The sequence below is a fragment of the Chiroxiphia lanceolata genome, chromosome 19 (assembly GCF_009829145.1).
Source record: "Chiroxiphia lanceolata isolate bChiLan1 chromosome 19, bChiLan1.pri, whole genome shotgun sequence".
Taxonomy (NCBI): domain Eukaryota; kingdom Metazoa; phylum Chordata; class Aves; order Passeriformes; family Pipridae; genus Chiroxiphia; species Chiroxiphia lanceolata.
This window is the reverse complement of record NC_045655.1, coordinates 6,857,573-6,872,229: the sequence shown is the minus strand read 5'-3', so window position 1 is coordinate 6,872,229 and position 14,657 is coordinate 6,857,573. Positions and strand designations below refer to the sequence as shown.

The following is a 14,657-nucleotide window of genomic DNA, read 5'->3' as shown; positions in this document are numbered from 1 at the left end:
AATGTAAATTAAAAAAAGAAAAGTCTCTTAATTCAGGTGCTCAGCCTGTCCTTGGCTGCTGTGGTGGTTTATCTGAGTAGTCCTTCCATCACAGTCATGCAGGCTTAGTCAGGATGGGATGATCAATCTGCTGGGGCTGTGATAATACTATCACTGAAAGGAGAAATGAAACCAAATAGAAACATTCAAAGTCTAAAGTTCTCAGTCCCTGATTTGATCAGATACGGTTTTCAGGTAAAAAAAAAAATACCCAGCTGTAATTACAAAAATGCTTTGAAGAATTAGTAAGGTAAATTCAAACTTTAACCAAATGAAGGTAAACTAGCAGAAGGTAACAAAACTGTTCTAGACAAAACCAGTTTTCCTGCTTGCAGTTGAAGAACTTGAGAGGAAATACAAAATGATGCTTATCTTTAGTTTCATGAGTAACAATGACATTGATGGCTCTGAATGGCTGTTTATTCACAAATGTAATTGTCACTGGCCTTTTGCAAGCTATGAGACATGTCTGACTTGGGAAATCATCAGAGAAACAACTAAACAAAGATGTTACAGTTTTATAGTTTTTCTTTCATGTTTCCCCATGTTTAGTGTAACAAACTCTGTTGGTCTTTAGCCCCAGTGCCAAACTTGCGTCAAACTTTGAAACCCTTTTTGAAAAGGGAGTCTGCTAAGAATAGGCCAGACATGACTTGAATCTTTAATGTAAAAGGAGCAAAAGTCTGGTATCAGTTACTACAAAGGAGGTGTGAAACAAGCCTAAAGGTTGAGTTTTTCAATGTTGCATCAGCAAATTAATACTCCCAAACATCGTGTTGAGGGAGCAGGAGGAATTCTGCACATCTGAGGATTTTAGATGTGATTTAGCCCCACAGCAGGGCTACCTGGGCTGGTGTCAGCTGTTCCTCAATTATTTTGTGATGTGGCTTCAAGCACAGTCATATGAACACCATGCCTAGTCCTGTGATAGCTGCTGTGAGAGCTTGTCTGAAAGGAGCTCTTGTTCCACTTCATAGATCTTTGCTGCATTTCTACATCTGAAGTACTTTTTAAGCAGAGCTTCTTCTGGTGGCCCTGCTAAACTGAAGCTCTTTTCATAGGGTTAAGAATTTCTGCTTTTGTAAAAACTCTAAATCACATTGGCCAAAACGTAGGAGTAGCTTGTTAATAGTTGATGTGTGAGCATTTGAAGTATTTTTCCCACTAGCAATAAATAGGAAAAAAATATTCAAATCACAATACTGTTTTGAAGTTGCTGCTTCCACTGTCTCTTTGCTTCCATGTGGTGTCCATCTACTGCTTACTTTCTGACCCTTAAACTGTCTTGGATGTTTGGGGTTTTTCTTTTTCTCTAGAGGCTTCTGGTCCAGTTTTCCTCCTTGTTCCATGAGTCTTGTGCATAACTTCTGTTGGTGGCCTTGCCTTCTCCTTGCAATGCAGAGTACAGAGTACTGCATGACCTGAAACATCTCTGGCTATTAGAAATACTCTCTATCCTGCCAATACACACTGAACTTCTTCATTTTTTGGTTATGAGAAATAGCAAAATATGTTTTAAAAACTACTATGATGGTGAATTGGTAATTTCAACATTGTGGAATGTGAACAGTGATATATTCATCACAGAACTCCAGAATAGTGTGAGACACAAAGTTGGCAGATGAAGGCAGCAGAAGGTGAAGGTGATCTGCACAGTTGCAGAGTGCCCATAAAGACACTTCTGTGCAGTTGACAGATTGTAGGAGATGGTTATTAAGTATTTGATGAAGACTCAGCATTTATAACCTCTCTAAGGAAAACAGAAGTTTGGTGGGAATGACAAGATAGCATGTAATTTTGATTGGCACTGCTGCTGCTATCCTGTTGCACTGTCTGTACCTTCATGGCTTACAGGTGAAAATAACTTCACTGATGCTCAGTCAAACTGAGGGTACCAGTTTGACTTCAGTTGTACATGAAGTTAGAAAATAATGAAATAATTCATATTTCTGTTAATGCCAAGCAGGTTCTCTGAAGGAGTTGGCACTTGGTTGATAGCTAGTACACAGAGCAGCCTAGGTTGGGTGTTTGATGGACTTGGTCTGAAATAGTCCTTTGAGTTTAAATGTGGCCTGTGGGTCTGTTCAGTTGTTTTGGAAACCTGCTTGTACCTTCCTTGCTGTGAAGGGCTGCTGTGCTGCTTCCTACGTGCTGCTTGAAGTCAAAGTGCTTCTGAAAAAGCAAATCTAGGAATGACTGTATATTTGTCTTTGGAGAAACAACCTTACTCAGACTTAAAAAAACCCACCATACCTGTAATTAATTTTTGAGTCTAACTTCACTGTTTGGTTTTTTTGGTTTGTTTGTTTAGAAATTCATTGAATTTGAAGATTCTCAAGAACAAGAGAAAAAGGACTTACAGACCAGAGTGGAAGCATTGGAGTCACAAACTCGACAACTTGAACTAAAAGCAAAAAACTATGCTGATCAAAGTAAGTAAAATGTGTTGCACCCCCTGTAAATGATATTAGTGCATTTTAAGTTTTGCTCTGTAAAGTGATAATACATATGCTAACTATCTGTGCTATCTGATTCCTGTACTTTGATAACTGGGTTTAACTCTTGTGCAAGTTTGTTTTCTTTAGAATTAAGGCGAACAAATGAAATATAAACTTGTGACTTGTAATCTGATTCTTCTGCTATCCTACTTGTTTTGTTTGCCTTTTTGACTGTGGTTTTTACTTGTTTAGCAACTTTTCCAGGAGATACTTACGACTTATTCCCTTGTTAGTGATGATAAAATAAGCTATTTATTTCCCCCATTAAAACAGTGCCTGTGCTTAGCTAAAGGTAATCTCTTTGGGTTTAGAAGCACTGCTGGGATGAGAAGTGCATTGATGCTGATTCTCATTAGCTTTTATATAATTTTTCCTGAATTATTTATGAGGCATTTAGTTTTTATAGCATAAGGGTTTAGGAAGAACACTTCCCTTTTTAGGGATGTTCTGTATAATTTAAAAAAAAAAAACAAAACAAAACAAAAAACCGACTTGTGTAAGCTTCAGAAAAAGATGAGTGATCAGTTTTCCTGAAACACACAATATATTTTCCTGAAAATATATTGTAGTGTAGACATTCTGCTGGGCTGCTTCTTATCCAGGTACACACTCATTGGATGAAACTCCATCACCAGTTTTTCTGCTTTTCTACTTCTCACTTCTAAGCTGCTTTCTGTTGAAGTAAGACTGGTGTGTTCATGAGTTAATATATAGCTTTTATTGCTGGGCCATGCAGGAATGTAAAGTGAGACTGTGGCAAGGCTGAGATAAGATCAGTTTCTAAAAGGAGGGTACCAGTTGTCAAAATAGCCCCTTTTTACTATTCTTTCTTCCTTTATTTCTACCCAGCCACCTTTCCTGCCCACAACACAGCAAGTTAGAGCTCTTGTCCAACTTAAGCTGTAATACCATTCCTGTAAAGTTTAATTTTTGGTAGCATGAGCGAGTCTATGGCAGGGTAGAAGTGTTAGTCCACTAGTGTTAAGTTCAACATGGGTGACCTGTAGAGTTGAATCTTCCTGAAATTTGAATGGTTTAGAATGGTGTTTGCAAATCTTAGAGACATGTGCTACCTCAGTTCCATTGCAGTTAAAATATTCCAGGGTTCTGTTCAGGCAGCAATGGAGGAACACTTCAGGCAGTCTTTCCTAGTGAAGCCCAGGATGATTTTTTTTTTTTTTTTGGAACTCTATAGATCAAGTCAAGCTAAAATGGATGATTGTAAAGCATATTGCAGAGACTTGTCTCAGAAACGCTGTGATTCTTGTGAATGGAATTGTGTGTGTATGTTTAAAAGCGGGAGAAGAGGGGAAAAGAAAACATTGTGACAAGAGTTGAGTGGTCTGTTTTGGTAACAAAGACACTGTTTCCAGAAGGCCCGTGCTCTGAACCCACAGCCCAAACAACTTGTCAATGGGAGACCCTGCACTCTGACAACAAGATTATGGCATCAAGATTCCATCGTGCCCTATAGGCCATTACTTTTTCTGTTAATACAATAAAAAGTACAAACTAGTTGAACAAAAAAGGAAAATCATTTGGATTTCTGGCAATGTACATGCCAGCATACCTTGAGTTTCTCTTCTAGAAATTGCACTTACCATGTATTGATAACACCATTTTATATTGCTCCATGAGTCTGTTGGTGTGAAATTCTCTGTTCTATTTGAAGGCTTAATATTCAAGACAATGGATGATTTTAAACTTTTAATTATATATTACGTGTATATATGATATTAATGAAAGTATTTGCACAAGAAACTCAGTTGTTCCAGTAGAACCACTGAGGGTTGGTTAGAACTACTTTTTGGTAAGAAGTAATGCTATTAAAAACAGTTATCTTAACTACATAAAGCTCTGGTGTTAGAGCATTGAGTTTTAAACAGTTCCAAAATCTATTTACTGTAGAAGAAAAAATCTTTTGGTGGAGAAAAACCTTTTTTGATGGCAAAATTGTCTCTTTGGAGAAACAATAGGGCTGAGTTGAACATTGAGTCTTGCTTATGCTTTGGGTTGATAAGCTGTCTGGGGCAACATGAAAGGCTGCTGGGAAGATTTGGCATGCTGCTGATGCAGAGCAAGATCAAAGGGGACAGAAGCACGTTTGTTGAACACCTAACAAATATTATGCAAGTGAACTGGTTTTTTTAGTGCTCTAAATTTCTAAGGTATGAAAACTATACTAGTGTTATACTCCTGAAGTAGCCTAACTCTGCTGCATTACCTTGTTTTCTTTTATAGACAAGGCCACGATACCAAGATACCAAGATGTCACTTTGATTCACTGAGTGCAGCTACAAATCTTTTATTTATGTTTCTTTTTCACTTCTACTTCCTATAGTACTGCCTGTGCATCTAAATTAGGCTCTGGTATTGCCAACTGTTACCACGTCAACATTCAAAACAGGGGTAGTGTTATCACTGGTAATGGGAGTGAGTTGCAAATGCCTGGCACAAAGCAAGTAAGCAAATAAAACCTGGTTTTGGAATACAGAGTCTGAGATGGCAACAGCAGTTCATGGCATGATTAATGGATTAGAATAGAAAACAGGTAAAACGTGATCCCACGTTGTATTTTAACTACAAGGCTTTTTGCTTCATGTAAACTACTTGTGCTCTGCCTGTTTCTCCTCAAATAAGCAAAGGCTGTGAGAACAAGTTTTGTCCATTAAAAAGTTCTGATTCATTCTCTTGAACACCATCAGTTGTGAGCACTTAGTGAAGACTTGTCAGCCCTGGGATAGGGCAGCTCTGGAGTTTCATGGTCGAGTTCAGTGTGATTGTGTATCTTTAAACATGTGCCAGTTGAGATTGCTCAAGAAGCCATAGTTGTTATGTCCTGAACTGTGAGTACTTGTTTGTGCAGTCTAAGTGATTGTCATGCTAAAGAAAAAAAGACGTATTTCTTTGCCCTTGAATTTATCCTGTGGGATTCCATCCTTAGCCACGTATTCAACCAGCCAGGTTGGAATAAATCTGCCTTTTGAAATTAAACAAGTGAAATGAGAAGCTTATTTGCATCAACCAGTTGCTGAGTTCCTCTGGTTCACTGACTTCTTTTGCCTTCACTAGAAGCTGGAGCAGTTGCTGTCAAGTACCTCCTGAATGAGTGAAGTACCCTGGTTTGTGCTTTCCTAGGAGGAAATGGAAAGAGGGAGGGATGATGGCATGACCTGGTGGCACTGCTGGATGACTGTGAGCCTCAGTAGATGATGAAATCCTGGATGGTGGGAGCAGATGCATGTGGAGTTACACTCTTGCATGATGTACAGCACTTGGTCCTGATATTTGGTGGGCTGTGGTTGTTGCCTAGGTCAAGTTTGCTGCCAAAAAATGGTGCAATGTGTAGCATCCTGGGATAATTTGTTAAATTTCATTAAGCTACTTAAAGAAGAGCAGAGGTGTAAGGATTTGCAGTGTCTGTTTGAATGCAGGAATGTGCTGCAGTGGTGAGGCTCTGTGGTCCAGCTCCTGGACTCATTTTGCAGTGCTGCTCTTCTCTGTAACTTCCCATGGTTTGTCCTGCCCTGGCACTGGTGTCTGTGTTACCTGTGCAGGGAGGGGAGGAAAGACATGACCTGTGCTCTCAGGAGTCTATGACTTGTGGAAGGTAAAGCAAGATAAATAGCACAGAGTTCCTGGGGATTTGTTTAGGGATGATGTTGGTACAGGCAGATTTTTTGGAAGCTCTTGCTGTGGATTTTTAATAAATTTTTACTGATTGTCAGCACATGTCTTCTGGCTTTTACTTTAGAATCCATGTATTGTTTTCTTTTCTTGGCAGCAGAGGGCACCTGTGAATATTGTGGAGGTGCACTGAGCATGGCAGTGCCAGGTGTTCAATAAATACAAGTTTAACACTTAAATTCTTCTTTCCTTCCACTTCAGTGTGCCTGAGGCAGTCACCAGTCTTTGATACAATCTTAAACATTTCTTACAAGAGCTCAAATGTATCTGTCTTTCACATTATTTCAAGTCTTTGCTGTGGCGATACCCGCTAATTCTACTCGTAATTGGTTTGCAGCATTAAAATGTTTGAAATTTCAACCTTGGATCTGCAAAACTAGGCACATAGAGCTGTTAAAAACTTGTAATAGCAATATGCAGCTCGTTTGTCCAGCAATATTCCGTGAAGGCACATGATACTCCCTGGGATGCTGCTTGGTCTCCAGTTACAGAAAGGGGTAAGAGCCTCTCAGAGCTCATATGAAGTGCTGCTGAGTTCTGGGGGGGCTACAGAGGTTTGTTTTAGTTCCCTTCTTTGCCTGCCTTTTTGGGGTTGTCATTTCTCTCTATATTACAGGCTGTAAGCTAATTAAATTTTTTTTTTAATAAAAGATGACTGAAGTGTGTTTTGACTTACTGTGGGACAGCTTTGGAGTAAGCTTTCTGGAGAAATCATTCTCAAAGTAACTTATTTATGAGAGGATCTGAAAAACACCATGTCTGCATGGCTGAAGTGCTTTCTGATGGAGGTGGTAGGCTGTGGGAGTTGAAAGATTTGGTTCCTTTTCTGGATCTGCCTAGTGCTACAGTACAACCTAGAGAACATACTGCATCTGAGAAGACAACAGATATATTTCCTTACCTCAGTTTATCAAACCTGAGCTTTGGAATTTGTGGTCAAGTTAGATTATATTTGGGGAAAACTATATTTGTAAAAAAAACCCAAACAAACCACATCAAAACAAAAAAACCCAAAACGAAACCCAAACACATAATCCCAAGAAACAGGTCTTGATCTTCAGCTGCAGATATTGTGACACAACTGTTGGGGTGATTGTATTTCCTATGTCAGGTGACATCGTGCTGCTGTTGCTTGCTGAAGGTTTTATTTGGGATATGAGACAAACACTTTGGCAGCTGACCTAAAAACATTTATTTTCCTCGGATTCTAAACAGAATCCACTGGCTTCAAAAGAAAATGTTGTGAATGTTCTGCAGATGTTACTTGATATTTTATTTTCCTCTGAGCTCTCTGGGTACCAGCAGTGCTGTAATGTACACCCAGGCAGCCTCTTGGTGGATAGTCTGAAGGCATCTAATATCAGAGATATACCTGCACAGAGGGGCAGCAGCAATTTATGTGGATCTTTATTTAACAGGGAAACTGTGATATGAACTTTCAACTGTGAAGCTTAATCTTGTTTTGAGATTTGATTTGATCTGTGCACGTGGTGATGTAAATAACCAAACTGGCATGAAACACCTCTGTCAGTAAATGCTGTTTCTAGCTATGGCTCAACTAGTGTTTATTCCAAAGAATACAGGGAAGCTTTTCAATAGATCCTGGAAAGAAGTTGAAAAGTTCAGGTTTGTTCATTGAGGGGTCTGGATTGTCCCTAGTTCATTCTCAAGGACTGAGAACAGCAGAACTGATTTGATTTCCAGCAAGGAAGGAACACAACAGCTTGAGATATTGTATTACTTGATTAATAAATGTGGAGCTGTTTGCCCTTTTTTCTCAGTCTGGCTGTTTCTCATCTCTGATGATGTTCATCATCATCATCACTGGTTTGTTTACCAGGCAGGTTCACTCTGCCCTTCCCTACACTGTACCTCAGGTATCATTCCCTACACCTGAGGAATCTTTCTATGAGGAGAAGTGTGAGTATCAGAGTGCACCTGAAAGGAAGGTTTGCTTCTGACTGCATTTTTCAGTGACTTTCCCAGCTCATTCCCAGGTACCTGCTGTGTAGTTTTGGGAACCAGCAGCCCACTAGATGGAGCAGGGGGTACAGCTGGCTCCAGAGCCTGCACCAAGCCAGGCTGCAGGACTCCAGGCTAAAATAAAATGGAGTAGGAAATTAGAGCAGTGGTTGGCCTGCTTTAAACTTGGCTATTAGTATACCTAACAAAAGTGAGGAGAGGAGATGGAAATCCACTGGCATATAATTAACTGCTCATGTAGGTTTTTAAATTAAGGGAGTATTGTGCTAGTGGTTTAGGTGCTGGAGTTTGCTTGTTATAATGATTCTGTGGCTATAAATGTTGCAGCAATTAAGAAAATGGCTTTAAATGTCTCTTAGAATCTTACACTGCTGAGCTGTCACTGGTTGTGTGGCTTTAAATCAAATGCAGTCTGCTATGGCTTCTCTGTTCACGCTGACTTCATGTGGATTTTCTCAGAAAGGGGCTTGCTTCAATAGCCTGATGTATGGAGCATCCCACCATTTGCAAAACAGTCAAACAAAAGTTTTCTCAGTGAAACACTTCTTTGTACAGAGACTGAGCAAGAGGTTGGATTTTTTACTTGATTTTGTATAGAAGTTGGCTTGTATATATCCTTGATCTCCTGGCATATGGTTGTCTTTATAGTAAATGGTTGTATCAGAATGTTGAAGGAGATTTCTTTCGAGTCTTAGGTCAGGTGTTTGGTAACAAATCACAAGGATTCTGTGCACCTGAGGCATAGCTCAGACTTGAACAGTCCAGAAGTGTCAGGGATAAGACCATTGCAGCTGCATGTGTTGATATTTGCTATCAACAGAGCATTCTTGACAGCTAAATTATCTTCATAATTGAAAGTGCCCCACTGAGAGCAAGACCTGTAGTTCACAGTAAGTGCTACTTGAGGATGTCGGTCTTGCCAAGGGGTTGAATTTATCTCTTGTTTTACAAATCAGTTTTCTGTGCTGCTTTGATTTCCAGGTCTTAACCACTTCCAGGATAAACACTCATCTGACAACTTCAGTCCCTGTTTCAGTCCATGGGTCATGTGTGTGCTCTTTAGCAGCTACTTAGTAGGTCACAAGGTCCTGCTGGATCTGTATCTTAACTTTGGTATGGGACCTGCATTTGAGAGTGGAACTGGATGAAAGCTGTCCAAGGAGTCTTCAGATAGTCCTGGTGGTAGGAAAGGCTCGTTAATGAGCTGGATCTCTGTCCTGACTTGTGTAGGAGGAACTTGTAATTCCTCTTGAAGGCATCACACTGGTTGGATTTGCCATTCTAGCAGGTCTGTTTCTCTTTCTCCCCCTCAGGCTTGTCAGGAGTTTGAGGCAGAGGACAACATGCAGATGAAGGGTGTTCCAAACTTGGTAAAAGCCATCAGACTTGGGAGGTAAGCTCTGACTTTTGAACAGGCAGGGTGGGCAGCTTGGCTGCCTGATTCCTCATAATGCTGTCAGGAGACAAACTCCAGAGGCTTCTGTCTAGTTTACCAGAATATTTAATCTCCCATTTTTAGACTTGATTGGTTTGATTTGAGAGAGCTTTGGTCAAGATTGGTACCTCAGATCACTGAAGGTGTTAGGACATTGACAGTGCTGGAGGAGGTTGCAAGTAGGCCTTGGGCTTGAGTTTGTGGTAGTGTTCCAGTGAGATGCTTTCTCATCAGCCTAAAAGCACTAGAATGTTTGCATTTTCTGCTCAAACTTATGATGCTTGAAGACTTTTGAATTTTTTTTTTTTCCATCTAAGCTTGTAATTGTGAGTAGTGCAACTTTTTTGATGTGTTACATTTTGCACATGTAATATCTTAAATATTGTAATATCCTCCATGATGTAAGAAGGATACAATGTCTTTATAAAGACATACTGCAACAGAGACAATGGATACTTCTGCTTTTAGGATGTATATACTCAAACTAATTTTATCATCCACCCATTAAGAATTTGACATCTTAGTGCAAAAAAGTCTGAGATTGAAATATCAGAGGAACTTTTTGTGTTGTTACTTCAGTCAAACTGATGGGAACCATGTCTGGCTGCCACTTGGCAGACCCAGCATGTGGCAGGCAGTGCCAGCTCCAGCTCCATTCCTCGGGGTGTTATCAGGGCCAGACTTCCACTCTTTTGTGTGCTGGTGGATTAAAATGGAACTGGTCACAATTGGGTTGGAAATGGACTTCTGGGTGCCCAGGAAAGGCATTTTTTTTCTCTCCTGTTTGGTTTCCTGTTACTGCTGATGGGAATGTATCTTTAATAGTGACTTAAGTTTCTCCAAGGTTTTGGGGCAAGAACTTGGTGGTCTTCCTTAAAATTATTCTGGCTGTTCTACACGAGGTTCAGTCATCTGTGTTCAAGTCAGTGGTGGTCTCTGATCCTCAGGGAGTATCTGATCTCTTGCACAGTATTTAATTGGAAAAGGGAAGCATATTCAGTTGGGTGTTTTATCAAGATCTTATCTTGATGGGAGCCATGTTTGGGGTAGAATAGATTTCCAGTGTTGTCTCATCCTACTGGGATTGGAAAAACCAGTTCTGAGGATTGTTAATGTGGTGTCTGTTGAGGGTGTTTAACTTGATGTACATCCTCTTAGGACTGAAACTTCCAGCTCTAGGACTGTAAGGTGTTGCACAACTGGAAGTGACTTTCAGAATAAAGTGCTGAATGTCCATTATACCAGATATCTTCTAGGGCCTTCATCTTTTTAACCTGTGTACCTAAGGGAAGTTGTGATCAGATCTATTGGCTATATCCCCCACTGTGCAGTACCCCTGTATATGTATATTTGTCTTCTATGACTGGATCCAAGGAACTGTTTAAAATTGGGTCACATAAATGTTTTAAATGTTTTAAAATTTTATTCTGCATAGATGGAGAAAGTGGTTTGCTCCCTTTTGGAACCTCAACCCTTGTGCAAGTGTATGTTGTACCCATAACATGGGAAATGCTTTTGTGGATTTCCTGAACGTTTATTATGGACAACTGTGAAGAAGGGTGTTTGTAACACCTCCTGTGGTGTTAATCTTCATTAAATGCACTGTCAAGCATTTTTCCCAGAATCCACTGGAAAAATTAATCTCTAGGGTTGGCTCCCCTGCCTTGACACAAGTGTACCAAACAGTGTTGGGGTGCATCACCTTGGTCTGTGTGCAAGTTCCTGATGAGGCTGTACTGAACTGTGGGAGAGCCCCTGGGAACTGTGATGCACAGCCCAGGGATGGGGGGCTCACGTGGGAGCACAGTGTCACTGGATGGGGTGTGGGCAGTGGAGCTGCCAAATGGTTACTGCCAGGGTGTCTCTGCTGCTTAAAATCTAATTAATCATGACTAGGATGCTGGCCAGTCTAACAAAGTGGATAAAATGTGGTTTGTTACATCATTAACTATAAATTCTGACTCTTGTTTCTGTAGGCTCTTACCATATAACTTCCGTATAACTTCCCTTTAAATGTATGAAGAGACTTAAAACAACTTCTACCTCAAAATAATAAACTAAAATATCCCATTCAATAAATACTGTGTTCTGCATTGCGTCTCAAAAATACATATTTACATATGTGTTGTGCTGTAAAATATATTTTAATATATGTTGTTATACTTGTGCATCACTTGCTGCTGTTTGATCCAAAGAGCTTTTGTTCCGTTCGATAACGGCAGAAGTGGAAGTGTTCGATCTTGCATTGGTATAAATAACATTTGATGTAATACTTTTGGTCAGATATTTATAGGTGGAGTGCAAAAGGTTGTGTCAAGGAACTTAATGTTCTTATAAGAGCAAGATTAGATTAGGGGCTAAGAATGTTTACACAGGTTTGAGTGAGCAGACAGTTATGTATTTTAGTTCCAGCATTTGACTCAGGCAAAGACTTTTTTTGATTGAAGCATAATTAGGATAAAATACTGTGCCAAAATACAGATATGTGGAGCAAAAAGCAATGGTATATTGAGAATTAATTTTCAGAAGACCCAGTTGGCAACATGAAAATATGCAAATGGCAGAGAAGATCTTGGCATTTGTCTTCAGATAATGTGTGTCTGGCAATGAGTCTCTGGAGACATGTAACTATAAATTTGAACTTTCCCGGGGGTATTTAAACTTGGCCAGTGGGATAAGAGAAGCTCAGTTACAGAACTTGAGGCACATGGTTGTGTCACATAAATACCATGCTCAAAAATACCTAAATAAAAAGGTGGACTTCACATCTAAGCAGCAAAAAATGTTTTGTATTTGGATGAGAGGATAAGTTGTGTGAAGAAAGGTCTAAATTGTTGGTTTTTATGCAGATTAATTGCACTGGGATATCACAGTTTGTTTCAGCTCATCTCCTCCTAATATGGACTTATTGTTTAAAGTTCTCCTAATGTCTGTACCACATAAGACTTAAAACTGTTTTAACAAGTGCCTTGTCTGTGTTTGTCCTGATTAAACATCTCTGGAGATGTTGTGGATGTGTTCTAGGAAACTAATGTAGAGCCTTAACTGGAACTCACAGCTTCATCCAGCATCGAGTCTGATGTGGCTCCCTCTTCCTGTGGTTTCCATGTGCACATGTGAAGCAATCTGGATTGGTGTGGGCAGTAAAGTGGTCTTGAACATAAAAATCCCCTCTCACTGGACCAGCAATCAGTGGAAGAAAATATTACTTGGGCTCTTCAGGGGAACACAAATTGCAAGATCATGCTGCTGTGGGTGTGCTTAGGAAGCTCAAGTGATGAGAGCTTAAAGCCACGGGCCCCAACATTCTTTTTATCCTGCTCTTTGCTATTCACCACTAAGAATACTCTGGTCTGGTTGCCTGGTCCCAGGCAAGTCAGCCTCATTTACTGCAACTCTGAATTTAACTTTAATTCTCGTGATTTCTCTTCTTCCAGTTAGCAGACTTGAGGAGCGGGAGGCAGAACTCAAGAAGGAGTACAATGCACTGCATTCAAGGCATACAGAGGTAGGTCATTACACCAAGATAATTTTGAAGTATCTGTGAAAATATGGATCTGTGGAAGACTTTGTGTTGTGAGAACTAGGGAGAACTGTTGGATGCTTTGGTTTGTACAGTGATATTTGGATGTTTGTATAGATGTTATTTGTAACCAGGCTTCGTTTGACAAAGCAGTTCTGTTGTATCTCTTCTTCCATGTTGGTTTGATTATACACTTGTCAGTTTTATGCTTTGTCAGATACTAAGTTTTAAAAATCAGGAATTTGCTTCTCCGTGTTTCAAAGGCAGTACTTCAAACACTAATAAACTTCAAAGAAATAGAAATGAAATTGCATTCTGATACTCTTTCCAGCAATTTTCTGTGTTGGTTTTATTTGTACCATTGAAGGAACAAATACCTCCAAAACCTGGCCTACTGAGATTAGTGATTAAAAGAATTCCCTGCCATACTTTATTATAGCTATTGAAAACAGAATTTGTTGATGAAGAGGGAACGAGTTTGAATTTGGTACTTTAAATAAATAAGAAACACACTGTTAAAGTTGATTCCAAAGCATAAAACAGGGACTTCAATTTTCAGTAGCAGGTTGTCTTGCAGCCCAACTTGTATACATATTTTAGTGGAGAAGTCTCTGGGTCCTCTGAATTATTCTGGTTAATCTGGAGTCCCAAAACTGAGCACAGTTCTTGTCCTTGCTCTGATTGCTTTGCCTTTGAAAGGGCAGGTAGCTGTTTTTAGATCACTACCAAAGAGGGGAATGCCAGACTGACTGTTCCCAGCTCAAAAGACCTGTGTGGGGAAAGGGGAAGCAGATACAGATGTCACATTTGATTACCTTGAATACTTCCTGAGCAATCCTAAGTTGAGTGTGTTGTACTGACAGCAACTGGAAGTGACCTGGAACCACAACCAGCATGTAGTGCTCAAGTATTTTGTGACAAGACTTCTACAGCTCTTAAATAAAAATATCTCTATATTTACTGAAATCCTCGTGTATTTAAGATAACATTTGTTACTGAATAGTTGATTTAGAACGATGCATCTGTTGAAAGCTGGAAATTTAAGTTAAATGAGAAGTAACAAATCGTAGTGTTGCCCACTTAAATTTTACATTCTTTTGAACTGGAAGTACTTCAGAGTACTGAGTGCTTGCAGACTTTTGGTTATTGTAGTTAGGACCTATGGGTATTGTCACAATAGAAGTGGCTCAGGTTTTTATTCAATCCTGTCTGAATAAAATCCTATTTGAATACAGAGTTCAAGATAACTAAATGTGTTGGGCACCATTAATTCAACAAAATGCTAATGACGTGTTCTGAATGTCTTTTTACATAGGTTTTGCTCCAAAATGGACAACAACCTCTGCTGGTTTGATTCAAATTTATTAAATGCTTTCACATCTTAAATTCACTCTCTTTGGTGTAGGGAGAGGTGTTTCCCTGGGCTTTATTATTACTGAGGTGACTGTATCCTTTCTTCATAAAGAAATAAGTTGTAATGCAGCTTGGTATA

General features: G+C 39.6%; 1 protein-coding gene across 1 annotated transcript in view; it reads left to right on the top strand.

Annotated features, from left to right (window-relative positions):
* The window catches only part of SPAG9 (sperm associated antigen 9), a 61,554-nt gene that overhangs the window by 4,192 nt on the left and 42,705 nt on the right, over window positions 1-14,657 (top strand). The window contains 2 exon segments of the mRNA XM_032706322.1: window positions 2,351-2,471; window positions 13,080-13,150. Coding sequence (XP_032562213.1) covers window positions 2,351-2,471; window positions 13,080-13,150 — 192 coding nt within the window.